General features: G+C 36.4%; 2 protein-coding genes across 3 annotated transcripts; one reads left to right on the top strand and one right to left on the bottom strand.

Moving 5' to 3' along the window:
- Positions 1-352: 352 nt before the first annotated feature.
- Positions 353-931, bottom strand: LOC104086814 (uncharacterized). Its single transcript, XM_009591157.1, has one exon. It carries the CDS (start codon positions 929-931, stop codon positions 353-355), a length of 579 nt encoding a protein of 192 aa, XP_009589452.1.
- A 3698-nt stretch (positions 932-4629) lies between these two features.
- LOC104086813 (uncharacterized) lies at positions 4630-17900 on the top strand. Of its 2 annotated transcripts, none has more exons than XM_070192339.1 (6): positions 4630-5287; positions 7249-7349; positions 7935-8032; positions 15444-15649; positions 16796-16843; positions 17442-17900. In XM_070192339.1, exons 1-5 carry the CDS (start codon positions 4786-4788, stop codon positions 16837-16839), a joined length of 951 nt encoding a protein of 316 aa, XP_070048440.1. In that variant the 5' UTR covers positions 4630-4785; the 3' UTR covers positions 16840-16843; positions 17442-17900. The 2 variants fall into 2 exon arrangements, with proteins under 2 accessions (XP_070048440.1, XP_070048441.1); XM_070192340.1 differs by having other exon boundaries at positions 17434-17900.
- The last annotated feature ends 225 nt before the right edge of the window (positions 17901-18125 follow it).

Genomic DNA, 18125 nt, shown 5'->3' with positions numbered 1-18125 from the left:
TTAAATTGTTTTATATATATATATATATATATATATATATATATATATATATATATATATATATATATAGATGATACACCTTGTTTTGATGAAACGAGTATCACCAACAAGCTTAATAAAGAGCCAACCAACATGGAAATAGGCTGTCAAATAGCAAGCAAGTGAAGAATCTAACTTAAACATTGTTTAGATTTACGAAGCAAAGGAAAAATTTACATTTTCACAACCAGCACCAGACATATACAAAACTAGCAAAGCCAGCAAAAGAGCATAACATAATGTACTTGTAACTCTATAATATGCTGGTTGATCAATTTTTCCAAAATGATACTTAAAGCCATTTGTTTTCTAATCACCCTTCTCTCCTTTCCTTTAATTCTTGAATTGCATTGAACAACTTCCTCCGACTTCCAACCGCAGAAATTCCCATTTCTTTGAGATCATTAAATGTAAGCAATGGCAGAGTTTCATCATCCACTTCATGTTTTTCAAATAATAAACCATACTTCTTAAATCCAAGCTCTTCAAGCCATTTCCTAACACTATTTGGATTGCTATTATAACCTTTTGTTTTATCATTGAGCACTTCTTTTTTTGACCCTTTTCTTGGCTTCTTGTTTAAGGAACCAACTTTGGTTTTACATGTACTCTTCTTTTGCCTTTTCATGACCCTAAATTTGGTTCCAAGACATAATATTGCATTGTTAATATTGTCACAACTAGCCAAATCAGAAACTGATTTTGACATTTGTTGAGGCAGCGCTAGAACATGACTATTCTCTGAATCTTTACATTTAGTTTTCCATTTCTGATTACCAAAATTTCTCTTATTTATATTGGAAATGCCACATGCAGCAGGAATATCTCCAACTTCACTCAGTCTTACATTTCGTCTCCTTTGCCTCTTACACTTCATGCTGAGTACATGCATTCTAACAAATTTAGTCAAAATTTTACTTATCAAGTTATTCTTAGTAAAAAGTTTAAGCTGATGTATGAGATGAGAGTTACTGAATCAGAACACAAGTGGCATTGTGTTAGCACAAATTTTGGACACGTGGAAAGGTCAAAAACCTAGTTAAAGATTTGCATGAATACTTTACAAGGTGATAAACAGACAAGTGGATGACACATCTTTAAGCTGATGTAATTTATGTGAGTGATTAAACCAGAGATATTGCTTTGAAAGATTTCAGACATGTGGCAAGGTTTAAAATCTTACTCTCTCCGGTCCATTTTAATTAATTTTTTTTTGACTATTTTTACAGAGAATTCAACTTTTAACATTAATTAATAAAATTGATCAAATTAATTTTTATTTGTTCCTTAAAAAATAACAAATACTCATAGACTCTTTACTCCACGAATAGCTTTTAAAAAAAGAAGTTAATTATTTTTTGATATTTAAAAAATTAAATATGGTGGGGTTAAGAAATCGATTAAAGTGGATTGGAGGGAAAGTTTTAGCATTACATGCGGTACTTTCAAGGTGCTTGGGAGACAAGTGGATAAAATAAGTAAAGTTAGTTACCTCATGAACAATAAGACAGACAATTAATTATAGTAAGTCTGAACTACATTGATAAAAAAAAGTTAACCGTCAAATTAGTTTACAAGTTAAATTTGTTTAAGAAAATGATTTAATTTATATATAGTGATAGTACGTAAAAAAATATTATATTTATTTATATATTTTAACATATAATATCATTTAATTTATCTTATTTTTAAGATTGCTAATTATACTTTTTATAAGTGATTGTTGTAATACTTTTACGTAATTTAGTTATATAAATATTCTTTTATAAGGTCGTGCATAGATTTAAGGGGAAAGAATCCTGAAAGAATGGAGAGCAACAGGTATATATATATAATATACAGACATGTGTGTACGTGCATGTGTGTCTATGTGTGTGCGTGTGTGTAATAATAAATTTTAAATAAGTATTTTTTTGGTCAGTTTGATTCAATTTTTTCCGATTATTTTTAATCAAATCAAATTTGTTTCAAATTTTATTTGATTGACCAAATTGGATGGCTCTTGGTTCGATAGCATGTCGAGGGATCAGGCGGCGGTTGAAAGAGCTAAAAAGATATTGATTTTATTTTGGTCGATTTGAATTGATTTTTGATTTGGTTCGATTTTTCGACTTATATAGCTTTGACATTTCTTAGGTAGATGCTCACTCTAGAATCCAGACTTCATTAGATGTGTAGTTTTGACATTTCTTTCCCTTTTTTCCTTGAGTTGCTCAGCTCAAGCTAATATAGTTTCAATCTTCCTCCCGAGCTAATTGTGTGGGCTATTTACCTGCCTACATATCAACAACTGGTTTCTCGATACGTATGTTGCACGTGTATAGAATGTTAATTAATACTGATATATTTAATTAATATAAATAATATTAGAATATATGTGCGATAAGTTACACTAAATTTGAGGGGGAAAATGCAAGTTCAAATTGATGAATGGTGAACTAATTCGGCCGACTTGGTTCTTGAATGTAAAATGATTAGGCATCGTTTGAACATATGAAGTTAAAAATTTTAGTTACTTAGGTACAACGTGAGTGAAATTAATTATGATATTATTTGGTACAAACATGTGATATGATCGTGTTTCACCTAGCTAATATTGTTTTATAAACGATGTTGTTGGTGTATTACCATTCCGATATTTTTTATAATCAGAACTTTTGTTGTGGCAATTGATAAAGCTCTTGAAAGTGAAGCACACTTGTCCACGTGAGAGAACATATTGCGAAAAATACAAGCCAACAATAAAAAAATATTTTGACCTTCTGCTTTATTTATTGTTATTGCTTTCAAATGAATTTTATAAAAGCATATCTTCATTTATGAGCAGTGAAAGTTCAATAATAGGCATAAATAAACAATTTGCATTCAGGTTGTGAAATAAAACAAATATATTATCTACAGACAGTAAGGAAAAAATAATATAATTATTCGGATTTAAATTTGATTTGCATATTTAAAATTTGATAATGAGTTTGATACTACAATTAGTGTAGGTTAAGAAATAATCTCTCAAGGCATCATATAATAGAGACAATAAAATTCGCAATTTATTGTTTATTCCAAGTAGTTTGTCAACTTTAAGAGTTGCTAGTATGTATAGTTTGAAGAAATAAAATAAATAATTAAAATTTATTATGCCGAATTAAAGCCAAGCTCAATCAATACCAACAACAGTAGAAAGAAAAGAATCGAAAAATAATTATGGAATCCAATATTTATATAATATTGTTGCAAAAGTTACAAATCATAAATAATGTTAGGCAGTACAACTTTCAAATTTCAAGGTGGAAAATAATTTTATCGATTTGATGTTCAGTTTCACGATAATAACTCCCGAAAATTATATATGACAAGGAACAATATTACTACAAGATGGAATGAGATATATCAAATAAAATGACCAATGTTCTAATATAGGAAAGAATTCCCGACTAATAATAGATTGTCGGGAAGAAGAGAAAGGGGTAAGTGTTACACATTATTGTAGACTTTTATAATTTGAAACAGAGGAAGTCAAAAGACATATATAAACAAATGTTATTACTGTTAAAAAAATATAAAAAATAAACGGATACGTATTAAATTAAATTTGTACTATAATTGATGGATGATGAAAGAGTCCGGGAGTTACTATTGTTTAGTGTAGTTAAAAGTTAATACATTTAATAGAAGATAAAAGAGTGCAGGCGTAACTATTGGTTTAGTTACTAAACTTTAGGGTACAAAAGTTATACATTTAATAGATTAATTTTTATGTGAAGGACAAAACAACCATTCAACTTTTGAGGGGTATTATGGTATTTTAATTTTCACTTTAGGTCTTCACACTTATAATATAGTTTGATTTGATATATAAATTCAAAAATTCCAGATTTCTCCCCCTCCCTCCCTGCCAAAAAAGGAAAGAAAAACTAAAATGTTAGAAAATAAATGAAATTAACTTTCTTAAGAAAAATCTTGCTGGCATATAGGTTTGTACCAAATTTAAAATTTTTACGTTAGAAGTCATAAATTAAGGTGAGATTTCCCTAATTAAGTAATTACAAATTATGACACATATATTGTTTTCTTTGTTTGATGTAAGCATAGAAATTTGAGGATAGTTTTAAATTGTCCCTAAAATGCATTTTTGGATAACTTTGATCCTTTAAATTTGTTAAAATTGAGTTATCTGATTCCCTCAAATATTTAAACATACTTTGACCGTTAGATTTAATGAAAAATTATAAGAAAAAGAATTTAACCCAAAAATGCTAGAAAAATCTTGTCAAATAGCAAGTAATATTAAAAATAACATCAAATATCAGACCTAAACTAAAAATTCTGTAGAAACTTACAACTCACACCAAAATAGCAAAAATTATAAAAAAATTACATCTCCAAATGTTTTTTGCATTTCTCGTTAAATGCGACAGTCAGAGTTTGTTCAATATTTTTTACAAAGATCAAAAGTGCTCGTTTGTAGCAAATTTAATGGACCAAAACTGCTCGAAAGTATATTTAAGGACTATTTCAAATGTACCCGTATGTTTGAGGGACCATGTTTATCATTTTCTCGGTATAAGGCGCTTCCTTCTTCGTAACTCTAATAAAAAGTCCTCATTTGTTTCTTCTCTTCTTTGTCGTCTTTAAAACTCAGTACTTCGCTATTCCGAATCCCGAAGCTCATTTGCAGCATCTCCATTACACTTCTCCGATCCATTACTTTGATTAGCTTCTGTTCTCTTGTTAGTCCAAAAAGGTTCAATGGATTTCTGGCAAAAGGCTCGGAGTTTTGCTGAAGAAGCAGCAAAGCGAACCACAGAATTCACAAAAGAAGCCGCTAATCGTTCTCAGGAGCTAACCATTGGTTCCTCCAAGCTCTCCGACGTCGTTCTAGAAGCTTCCAAACGATCTAAGGAATTTGCTGTTGAGGCATCAAAGCGATCCAAAGAAATCGCTGTCGAGGCTTCCAAACGATCCAAGGAAATAGCCGTCGAAGCTACCAAACGCGCCGATGTTATCGTATCTGAAGCTTCTAAACGCGCCGATCAGATCAAAGTCGACGCTCTCAAACGCGCTGAACAGATCAAGTTTCAAATCCCTTCCGCTGCGCTTTCTCACATTGTTGACTCGTCGTCGGCTGCTCCTCAAACGGCGTCATCTGCCCCTACGCTTGCCGATCTCGAGAAATTTGGAGTTACTGATGATTTGAGAGAGTTCGTTAAGGGGATTACCATTAATACCTTTCAGGATTTCCCACTTGAAGGTAATTTGTTGTACATTTCTGAATTAGAGGTGAAAGTGTAGTATTTCTTGTACTGGAAAAAGTATATTTTTCAATTCGGAGTTCAATTAGATTGCTGAAAGAAGGAAAATTAATAGAAAATTGGATCACTGAGTTCTCTGTGCTAAATGTAAAAGAGAAATTCACAGTATTGAAGATATTACATTTTGCTATGTCACAATTTCAATCTAATAATTCTGACAGGAGGGAATGCGAAGAAGATTCGCTATTTGTGGAATTATAACTCTAGACATATAAAATGTTTTATGACCGAAGAATTAAATAGAAGGAACTAGAAGCTTTAGAGATAGAATTCTAGAGAAACTAGGTGTTGTTTAGTTATTCAGGGTATTAAAGTGGCGAGAACATGTTCAAATTGTTTTTGAACCTCTACGTTCATTGTTGTCAGTCATCTCTTCATTCTATATATTTGAGATTACTGCATTTATAATTCTTCACGTGCAATGATGACAGGGTGTATAGAGCCAAACCAAGTATGTTCAGGGAATGATTTTGTTAATATTTTCCTCCTAGGTTAAGGAAAAACTTATATTCAGATCATTGGGTTAACATTTGAAGAATGCTGAGAGTGATGGCACATTTTGTTTGAATTTTAAAAGTGGTATTACATTTTAGCATTAACCTTGAAATCCATTAGATTGGTTCATCTATAACCTAACCGTGCAAATTAGATCTACAATAGATGAATGACTGAGGTTCACTTCACCAGGTCCAACTATTAGTCTCGTCAACGAATTGCATACCATTCTTACATTTTCTTAACATTCAAATGGTTCCGTCAAGCAAAGCAGTGCACTTAATCAAACTCATCCTTCTCGGTGATGAGATATATAGATGTCATTGTGTTTGTTTCCGGATAAAGCACCCTGCGAAAATTGCAAGTGGAACATGTCAAGTCCACGGAGAAGTATTCCCTCCTTTATCTCTAGCCCAGAGTACTTGAAGAGGATAACTGTTGTCTCAGATGACATGACATGATGATTTCTGTTCTGCAAGAGTCTAATTCTATTAGCAGTATGCATCGGGTAAGACCTTGTCCACCACCTTACAAGGATATATGCCTGAAAAGTGTAAACATTTCAAGGCATGGGCAGTTGGACACTGTTGGTTGCACCTCTTATATGAGCTTCAAGGTTAAAATGGTATAGGGAGGATTTAGATTAAATCAATAATAACAACTCAGTATAATCCCACTAGTGGGGTCTGGGGAGGGTAGTGAGTACGCAGACCTTACCCCTACCCTGGAGTAGAGAGGCTGTATCCGATAGATCCTCGGCTTCCTCCCTCCAAGAACTCCCCACCTTGCTCTTGGGGTGACTCGAACTCATAACCTCTTGGTTGGAAGTGGAGGGTGCTCACCACTAGAGCAACCCCCTCTTGTCGATTTAGATTAAATCATGAAGTGTTAGTTAAAGAAAAAGTGTATTAGAAGCTACTATTTCCTAGTCTCATTTCTGGAATTCTAACAGCAAACATCAATATCTGTGCAAACAAAACAAAAACAAAAAAAACAGAATTCATATCTTTTTGAGATCCCCATCTCTTGCAATAATTTCTAGAGCACGTCATTTTTAGTTTTTGGCAGCATACTTGTTAAAGATTGTGATTTCCCTCATTTATCATCCTCAATATCCATTTCACTCCATTTGGACCCGTTTAATTCCCATTCAGTAAGCTATCATGAGGACTTTATCATAAATAGACTTGTTTTATGCGACCGTCAACCTACCGCAATCCTCCTCCTTTATCTAGCAAGCTCTCACATGCAGTGTTATTTTCATTATTTATCATAAAATTGTGACTCCTTTTACAATTTCTAATGATTTTTCTATGCTTAATCACATGTTCCTTGTTTATTTCTTTTGAGTCACCTATTCTCAAAAGAAACTAGCTTAACTGAAGTATGTCTTGGATGTGCACAGATGATTCAGTGATTTCTGATATTCCTACAGTCTCAAATGTTCGGCAGGATCTTACAGAATTTCAGGAAAAACACGCAAAACTTGTTCTTCAATCTGTCAAGGTATGACATTTAAAAAAATGAGGGGATGACTTCTGGTGTTATTCACCCTCTCAGGGTCAGGTGATTGATAGACTTTTTTAAAGAGGGCATGACTTCTGGTGTTATTCACCCTCTCAGCGTCGGCTGATCAATAGACTAAGTCTCAATTCCAAACTAGCTTGGAGTCAGCTATATTAATCAGTCTCATTTCATAAAATAAAGGTCGGAACATATTAGTGAATTCGATATAAAGATAATTACACTAGTTTTAAGTTGTCCATCAACCTATTGTCTCAATATCTGTTGCTTTATTTGGTGTTCTGAGTTTAGAAGGTCTACTGACTGTCCTGGTCAGCTTCTCTTGTAAGTTCATGGTACATCACAATTTTTGTTGAGTTCTGGTCTTTCAGCAGATGTGTACACTGAAATATTGAATAGTTTGTAATCTCCTATTCTGCCTTTTGCTAATGAACCACATCTTTTTAATTTTGACGTCTATGAAAAGGGAAAAGGCTGTTCAGAATGGTGCAATTATTGTCTGATAAAATTGTGCCTTTTGCAAATTTGCCATTGTTAGTAAGAGCATTACATGTGGTGTTTTTGCAGGAAATCTCAAAACTAAGGTATGAGTTATGCCCACGCATAATGAGGGAGCGGAAGTTTTGGAGAATCTACTTTATTCTAGTTAACAGTCATGTGGCCCCGTAAGTACTTCACTGGAGATCTTTCATTTTATTTTATATGGTGATCTCCTTACGCAAACCGACCTAATTCTATCTGTACTTTTGGAGTACATCGTGAGGTTATGCAGAAACATGCTGGCTTTTATAATTGGGTATAGGTTCAGTATGAAAGAGCTGAATTAATTTAGTCAGGATTAAGGGGTGAATATTTTGACAGTTTATTAAGAATGGAATTTAGCCTCTCTGAGACTTCCAAAAGTAGTGTATTTTTGGATGATCCAACACGGATACGGCAGCTGTTTTGGAGAGTCCGCACAACATAGAAGGTAAGTAAAATGTCATTAGAAAGGCATCAAGAAGATGCAGATATTACAAAAGAGGGAAAATGTAAGCTCTAATACAAAAAAATTGTCATAAGGCTAAGGAGCTGACAAAATCCAAAAACATATCAGAGTTATTTACGGGGAAAACATTCACCCAACTAAAAAGCTAACCAAACATTTAGCTTTCAGGTTGCTTCTAGAAGTTGAAATACCATCAAAACATCTGGGGTTTCTTTCAATCCAGATACACCAAAAAAAACAGGCAGGCACCATAAGCCAAATAGAGGCGGACCCTGGATTTAAACTCTATGGGTTCAACCTTTAAGGTTTTTAGTATTTAACCTATTATATGCTTAAAGTTATGGGTTCAGTCCCACTATGTGCTATAATTTTTTTAAATTTTTACACTAAATTTATACTCCGCATCGAAAATACTGAGTTCAGATGAACCCGGTACTATAACACTACATACGCCTCTGAAGCCAGATGTGCTTAATGGCTTTTTGTCAACTCTGCTGAGACCCCATGCTTCATAGACCTCTCTGACTGAATAGGCATAGACCAATTTCAATCCAAAAATGGTTAAGAAAATGTTCCAGATATCTGTTGCTACCGGGCAATGAATGAAAGTGGGGGTAGACTCTGAACTTGTGTGGCTCATGGCATCTATTGGCTAGTTGGAAACGAGCTGAGTTGTCTTTCTTAAACCCGTTTCTTCTCATTTTCCTTCATTGATAAGAAGGAAATTTGTAAGAAAAAGAAAGTAGAATAACAGAGGGCGTGATTGTCCCAGTGGTAATAAATACTAAGGATGTGAGTGTGAAAATAAAGCTTCTTAGTTCGTTGGTAAATCTGAAGGTGTATCTCACCGAAAGATATTCACTGCTTTACACCACCAGAAGCCTAGATATTATTACATCCCACTCATTCTATTGATTGTTCAGGACATGTAGGAATGTCTTTTTGAAAACTCATTCTTGAGCTTAAGCCACAAGTAAAGATTTGTTAGAGCTCAATCTAGCACATTTAACTGATCTTCCTCTTATTAATTTCAATATCCAAAATGAGATAATCGTTCAATGTTAATGAAAAGTAGATCTCTCTTAAGATAAGACAACCTTGACCAAAAACCTTAAAGAATGGGCTACTGCAAGAGCAATTAAAATGGACTTACTAGTTTTCTTTCTAAAAATAATAAATGAATGTGCTGGACTTTGATGCATGAGGTTGTTCTCACACAAGATAATCTTCAGAATATGAGAATGGTATTATGCAATAGATGCCATTTATCTGAGGCCGATACAATCTGTGAACCAGCAATTCATTCACTGCCACATGGCCTCACAACTGTCTCAGTTCTTGGTCGGTACATTTAGTGTGTGGTATATGCTCATAACGGTAGAGAATTGAATGCTGTCCTGGTACAACAAAGAATCTGGCAAGGAGTGAAGCAAGATGTGGGACATTTTCTGTCGAAAGAGAGGATCAGAGGGTTTCTGAAAGCAAAGCTGAGAATATTCTCAGATTAAAGTACATATTACTTCCCTTTTGGCTTCTGCTGTAAGTGAGTAAAGTCAATGATGTAAAAAGCATAATGAACTTTCTTAGTCTCCTATCATGAAAGGAACTGAGTTTTAGTGATCAGATGTATACACTAAACACTATTTTACGTGGCTTTTCACTCAGTATATATTAGCATTTAGCACATACTAAAAAATAATAATACTAATTCATGAATTTAGGGATAATTCCTTTATGTGTTGTAACAATTTGGTGGTGCCCCTTCGTGTCAATGAAGACCTTGTAGAGGCTTCAACCTAACAGGGAGATTTGCCTCCTAAATAAAAAGGCCACAAGGTAAGGCATTTTAAGCCAATAGAGGCATATAGCTGCTTTCCCGGAGAAGGTTAGGGTTTAGGGTACATGGTAAAATAGGCAGATTATTTGTTCACTGTGCCGAAATATGATTAACATTCAATTTCTTCTCCGTGCAAGTATGCATTTCTTGGATTTGGCCCATATATAGTAGTTAGAGCTTTACTAATTTAGGCTACATCTGAATTAGGTATTGTTAGTTTACAGCATGTATATAGTGTAGTATTGTTCCACATTGGTAGAAGAGTAGTATGTCGTTGTATAGTATAGCTATAAATAAGGACCTCTTGTATTGTATTGTTCATCTAATATCAATAACATATTTTCTCCCGTGCCTTCTCACATGGTATCAGAGCAATTGTGAGAGACTTATCGCTGTGCATAAATTCCAGCGATTCCGGGAAAGAGAAATCGCTGTGCATAAATTCCAGCGATTCCGGGAAAGAGAAATTAGTACTTTTTTAAGGCTGTTTTCTATCTGCTTCATTTCTGTCAGTGTTGTGCAAAATCCAACACTACCACAAGAGTCGTCACTGTCCGGCGACCAAACCCCAGTGAAAAGCTCCGGCAGCAGCCTCTCCATGCACCACCAGAAGCTCACGCGCGTGAGTTCACGCGCCGGCGCGTACGACCACTTTCGGCCATTTTTTGAAAATCTTCCTTCAGAACAGTTGGGTCGTCTGGTAATTCTGATCCTACCCCTACTGTTTTCATTTCATTCCGAAAACTTTGAGTTTTTTCCGGCAGCTACATTACTCTTCCGACATCTACAATACTATTCCGGCAGCTACAGTAGATTCCGGCAGCTACAGTATTTCAGTATTCTGTTTCTGTGTTTCCGTACACTGTTTCAGTGGATTACAGTTGATTCTTTCTCCTATTTGGTAATAATTTGCAACAATGTCTTTGAGATTTGATGCTTTTGGGTCTAGAAACATGAGTTCTGGAAGATCTAGTGCTATTATTACCTCGGAACCTTTAATGGGAGGTTCAAACTACTTAGCTTGGGCTTCATTTGTCGAGTTATGGTGTAGAGGTCAAGGTGTTCAAGATCATCTAATCAAACAGTCTAGCGATGAAGATGAAAAGGCAATAACACTTAGGGCAAAAATCGATGCTCAGTTATGTAGCATCTTGTGGCGATCTATTGATTCCAAGTTGATGCCCTTGTTTCGTCCATTCCAGACATGTTATTTGGTTTGGGCAAAGGCACGGACCTTATACACTAATGACATATCTCGCTTCTATGATGTGATATCACGGATGACAAACTTAAAGAAGCAGGAATTGGATATGTCTACTTACTTGGGTCAAGTACAGGCAGTCATGGAGGAATTTGAGAAGTTGATGCCAGTTTCTGCTAGTGTGGAAAAACAACAAGAGCAGCGACAGAAGATGTTTCTCGTTCTTACCCTCGCTGGACTTCCTAATGATCTTGATTCAGTACGCGACCAGATTTTGGCTAGTCCGTCTGTCCCGACAGTTGATGAATTATTCTCTCGATTACTCCCCTTGCTGCAGCACCAAGTCCACCAGTGATCTCATCACAGATACTTGATTCCTCTGTTCTTGCATCCAAGACAATGGATGTTCGGGCATCTCAAACTATGGAGCATAGACGAGGAGGAGGTCGTTTTGGATGATCTAGACCCAAGTGTTCTTATTGTCACAAACTTGGACACACTCGTGAAATGTGCTATTCCTTACATGGTCGTCCACACAAAAATGCTTACATTGCTCAGACCGAGACTCCAGATAACCAAGGATTTTCTTTATCTAAAGAAGAATATAATGAGCTCCTTCAGTATCGAGCAAGTAAGCAGACATCTCCACAAGTAGCCTCAGTTGCTCAGACTGATACTTCTGTTACTGGTAATTCTTTTGCTTGTGTTTCCCAGTCTAGCACTCTTGGCCCATGGGTCATGGACTCCGGCGCTTCTGATCACATCTCTGGTAATATATCACTTTTGTCAAATATTTTATATTCACAGTCTCTTCCCACTGTTACTTTAGCCAATGGATGTCAAACTAAGGCAAAAGGAGTTGGACAAGCTAATCCCTTGTCTTCTATCACCCTAGATTCCGTTCTTTATGTCCCTGGCTGTCCTTTTAGTCTTGCATCTGTTAGTCGTTTGACTCGTGCCCTCCATTGTGGTATATATTTTATTGACGATTCTTTTATTATGCAGGACCGCAGTACGGGACAGACAATTGGTACAGGACGTGAATCAGAAGGCCTTTACTACCTTAACTCACTCAGTCCTTCCACAACATGTCTAGTTACAGATCCTCCAGATCTAATCCACAGACGTTTAGGACATCCGAGTTTATCCAAACTTCAGAAGATGGTGCCTAGTTTTTCTACATTAGATTGTGAGTCGTGTCAACTTGGGAAACATACCCGAGCCTCCTTTTCGCGTAGTGTTGAGAGTCATGCAGAGTCTGTCTTCTCCTTAGTTCATTCTGATATATGGGGCCCTAGTAGAGCCAATTCATCCTTGGGATTTCGTTATTTTGTCAGTTTCATTGATGATTATTCAAGATGTACTTGGCTTTTCTTAATGAAAGATCGTTCTGAGTTATTTTCTATATTCCAGAGTTTCTGTGCTGAAATCAAAAACCAATTTGATGTTTCTATTCACATTTTTCGCAGTGATAATGCCTTAGAATATTTATCTTCTCAATTTCAGCAGTTTATGACTTCTCAGGAAATTATTCATCAGACATCTTGTCCTTATACCCCTCAGCAAAATGGGGTTGCTGAGAGAGAATAGGCACCTTATTGAGACTGCTCGCACACTTCTAATTGAATCTCGTGTTCCGTTGCGTTTTTGGGGCGATGCAGTTCTCACAGCTTGTTATTTGATTAATCGGATGCCTTCATCTCCCATCAAGAATCAGATTCCGCATTCAGTATTGTTTCCCCAGTCACCCTTATACTCTCTTCCACCTCGTGTTTTTGGGAGCACGTGTTTTGTTCATAACTTAGCCCCTGGGAAAGATAAGTTAGCTCCTCGTGCTCTCAAGTGTGTCTTCCTTGGTTATTCTCGTGTTCAGAAGGGATATCGTTGTTATTCTCCAGATCTTCGTAGGTACCTTATGTCAGCTGACGTCACATTTGTTGAGTCTAAACCTTTCTTTATCTCTGCTGACCACTATGATATATCTGAGGTCTTACCTATACCGACCTTTGAGGAGTTTACTATAGCTCCTCCTCTACCTTCGACCATAGAGGTTTCATCCATACCAACCGTTGAGGAGTCTAGTGTTGTTCCCCCTAGTTCCCCAGCCACAGGAACACCACTCTTGACTTATCATCGTCGTTTGCGTCTTCCATCAGGCCCAACTGGTTCTCGTCCTGCACCTGACCCTGACCCTGCCCCTGCTGCGGACCCTGCTCCTAGTACACCGATTGCACTTCGGAAAGGTATACGGACCACACTTAACCCTAATCCTCATTATGTCGGTTTGAGCTATCATCGTCTGTCATCTCCCCATTATGCTTTTATATCTTCTTTGTCCTCGGTTTCCATCCCTAAGTCTACAGGTGAAGCGTTGTCTCATCCAGGATGGCGACAGGCTATGAGTGACGAGATGTCTGCTTTACATACAAATGGTACTTGGGAGCTTGTTCCTCTTACCTCAGGTAAATCTACTGTTGGTTGTCATTGGGTTTATGCAGTCAAAGTTGGTCCCAATGGACAGATTAATCGATTTAAGGCCCGTCTTGTTGCCAAAGGATATACTCAGATATTTGGGCTCGATTACAGTGATACCTTCTCTCTCGTGGCTAAAGTGGCTTCAGTCCGCCTTTTTCTATCCATGGCTGCGGTTCGTCATTGGCCCCTCTATCAGCTGGACATTAAAAATGCCTTTCTTCACGGTGATCTTGAGGATGAGGTTTATATGGAGCAACCACCTGGTTTTGTTGCTCAGGGGGAGTCTCGTGGCCTTGTATGTCGCTTGTGTCGGTCACTTTATGGTCTAAAGCAGTCTCCTCGAGCCTGGTTTGGTAAGTTTAGCACGGTTATCCAGGAGTTTGGCATGATTCGTAGTGAAGCTGATCACTCTGTGTTTTCTCGGCACTCTGCTTCAAGTCTCTGTATTTATCTGGTAGTCTATGTTGATGATATTGTTATTACTGGCAATGATCAGGATGGTATTACCAATCTGAAGCAGCATCTCTTCCAGCACTTCCAAACTAAGGATCTAGGCAGATTGAAGTACTTTCTAGGTATTGAGGTTGCCCAGTCTAGCTCAGGTATTGTTATTTCTCAAAGAAAATATGCTTTAGACATTCTTGAGGAGACGGGGATGATAGGTTGCAGACCTGTTGACACTCCGATGGATCCGAATTCTAAACTTATGCCAGGACAGGGGGAGCCGCTTAGCGATCCTGCAAGCTATAGGCGGCTGGTTGGAAAATTAAATTATCTCACAGTGACTAGACCCGACATTTCTTATTCTGTGAGTGTTGTAAGTCAGTTTATGAATTCTCCCTGTGATAATAATTGGGATGCAGTTGTCCGCATTATTCGATATATAAAATCGGCTCCAGGCAAAGGGTTACTCTTTGAGGATCGAGGTCACGAGCAGATCATTGGATACTCAGATGCTGATTGGGCAGGATCACCTTCTGATAGACGTTCTACGTCTGGATATTGTGTTTTAGTAGGAGGAAATTTGGTGTCCTGGAAGAGCAAGAAACAGAATGTAGTTGCTCGGTCTAGTGCAGAAGCAGAATATCGAGCAATGGCTATGGCAACATGTGAGCTAGTCTGGACCAAACAATTGCTCAAGGAGTTGAAATTTGGTGAAATCAGTCGGATGGAACTTGTGTGCGATAATCAAGCTGCCCTTCATATTGCATCAAATCCGGTGTTCCATGAGAGAACTAAACACATTGAGATTGATTGTCACTTCGTCAGAGAAAAGATACTTTCAGGAGAGATTGCTACAAAGTTTGTGAGGTCGAATGATCAACTTGCAGATATTTTCACCAAGTCTCTCACTGGTCCTCGTATTGGTTATATATGTAACAAGCTCGGTACATATGATTTATATGCACTTGCTTGAGGGAGAGCGTTAGTTTACAGCATGTATATAGTGTAGTATTGTCCCACATTGATAGAAGAGTAGTATGTCCTTGTATAGTATAACTATAAATAAGGACCTCTTGTATTGTATTGTTCATCTAATATCAATAACATATTTTCTCCCGTGCCTTCTCACAGGTATGAAAAGAAATACATGGAAGAGGCCGAAATAAAATTTGTTGAAAAGGCACAAGTGGAGAATGAAAAGGAGGTTTCATCAGCTGGAACAACTTCTAAACCAGTGGTTGAGGCAACACCCCAGACAAATAAAAAGGCAGCCTCATCAACGTCAGACCAGGATTTGGATGTTTTTCTCCTTGGAGAAGACAGCGATGATGGGCCAGGTACTCTATTTACATTTCAACATATTTTCCAACTGGTTGAACAATAGATTGCTCTTTGCTTATAGTTCTGTAGTCAATCTTTATATCTTTGCTCTTTGCATGTCCCTCTCTTCTGAAAACAAGGAAAGCAAAAGTAAACAATTAGGAAGCAAGATTAGTCTGAACATACCAGCTTCAATTCTTTGCAGTATCTCGGCTAGGTGTCGTTTTCCTTTTTACTACATGTCGTTATTGGATTGATATAGACTGTTATCACAATTTGATTCCATAATAACAGTGGCAATTTGTATACCTTACCTTTACAATAATAATGATATATTCTGACAAAAAAAGTAAGAACTGTTATAAATGTTCTGTCTTTCCTTAAATTTTAGTTTGCACACAGTTAGTGTGTCCACTCCACTCAAAATTGTGACCTTAATCTGTTGCCATCAAGAATAAATAAGATAATAATAGAAGACAATAATTTTGATGCAGTTATCTATTGTTGTCTTAGATCTGCAATTACTATCTCTGCTTGAAGTCTTTCAGTTTTGGCCTTCAAATAGCATTTAGGATAAGGAGTACTTTATGCATACATGTATCACAAAGATCTGCAAGACAATTTTAGAAAAACCTATCAAAAGAATAAAACTTAAACATTTCCTTCTGTTCACAAATGTTAGTGTTCACCATTCCTTTCAAGTATGTCTTTTTTTCATAAAATACTGTTGACCACTACAAATTATATCAAACATCCACATAGCATCAGTAATGACATGGGACATCTCCATTTTTATTAGCGGAGGCTTAAAATATCCACACTGATAACCACCAAAAACTTGCCTTAGTTTCAGTGTTGTAGAAGTAATAAGATAGTTGAAGTATTCTTTTGTCCAATTTTGCAAGCCAATTTTGTTCTAGTTATAAGATGCTTAACAAGCTGATAGGCTTTTCGAACTTTATGAGTTTCATTATAACATTTTACGTTTTATATTTCATGTCCATTCCTTTGGTTTTTTCAAGATTGAAATATGTCGTTCCTTTTAGATTTGATTTCTTGTTGCTGTTGAAGAATCTGACTGTGTTTAGGGAAATTTAAGTAAATGTACTACACATTCTGAATGATCAAGTTGCAGCACATTGATTATCCGTTTCATTTGTCAGATGATGGGGATGATGCCTTCGATGATGATTTTGACAAGATATAGATTGGTGAGCCCGGTTCTGTCTTTTGTTTTTAAAAAACAAACTTTACCAGTGACTTATTTGTATCTCCCCCTCACATAACTTAAGTTGAGACCATAAGTCACTAACTTTGACATATTTGAATCTAATACAAGGAATTGCTGTGTGAACTATGTGATGTAAGTATTGCTGCACTTTCTACTGGGAGCAAACTTTCAGTATGTTAAATTAATATCATAAAGCTGACAATCTGTATAGTGGATAATCATTCCCAGTGTGTTTGTATGTTAGTTGAGGAAATTCGCGGGGGGTGGGGGTGGGGTGAGGGGAGCTTTGAGCTTCCCCTCTAATGGATTTATCTATGCACAATTCGTATGTGGCATCATTAGGAAGTATGAGTGTATATGATATGATCAAAGTGCTACTAGTCACTCAAAATCATTCCCAAAATTTTAAGAATAAAGTATACTTTTAGTTAAGATTCTCTGAAAAATTTCCTTTATCAAAAGAAGAAAAATTTCTCCAAATAATTCCGCAAGCCAAGGTTTCATGGTATTTACTATTTAGAGTGGGGTTTAGCCACACTTGTGTTTGTTAAGCTCTACTAACTTGGACAGGTCTGCAGGAAGCTCTCAACATTGTAATGTAAGTAAGCGCATAGCACTGGCTGCCTGCTGTTCGGAAAGCTTCAGGATGAAGTCCTTCTCGATGAGGTATTCGTATGGGATAGAATGACAAAGCCAGCTACAAAAATTAGTCAATATATACTCACCATATTCCATTTCCTCTATCCTTCTATGGTAGACTTTTTGGGTCTTATTGTTTCCATTTCCTCTATCCTTCTATGGTAGACTTTTTGGGTCTTATTGTTCTTTACTTTATGTTATATTCTTTGCTGGAGACAGAAGAAAAAGGAGGCGGGAAATAGAGGTCAAATAGTATATGATGGTGTTTTGGAGCTGTAAATTTGAATTCATTTTTATTTCATCTTTGTTATGCTGTACTAGCAGCTATTTATTCATTATATATCAACTTCAATATAATGAAACAACCGTAAATACGAGCTGCTATCTTTACTTTCGAATGGTGGCTATTTTCCTTATCTCAAGCACCTGGTCTGTATTGTGCTCTGTCATTGTTATTTCTCCAGTTTAAGAACTACAGCTCAACCTACGATACTGTTGCTCTGTCATTGTTATTTCTCCAGATTAAGAACTACAGCTCAACCTACGATACTGTTGCTGTCAAAAGGGGAACTAACTGGAATAGTGCTGGATCTCGAATGTTAACATGGCTCAAGGATCATACA

The sequence above is a fragment of the Nicotiana tomentosiformis genome, chromosome 12 (genome assembly GCF_000390325.3).
Source record: "Nicotiana tomentosiformis chromosome 12, ASM39032v3, whole genome shotgun sequence".
NCBI classification, from domain to species: Eukaryota; Viridiplantae; Streptophyta; class Magnoliopsida; order Solanales; family Solanaceae; genus Nicotiana; species Nicotiana tomentosiformis.
Note: the sequence above shows the minus strand (reverse complement) of the source record. Positions and strands in the feature narration are given on the sequence as shown.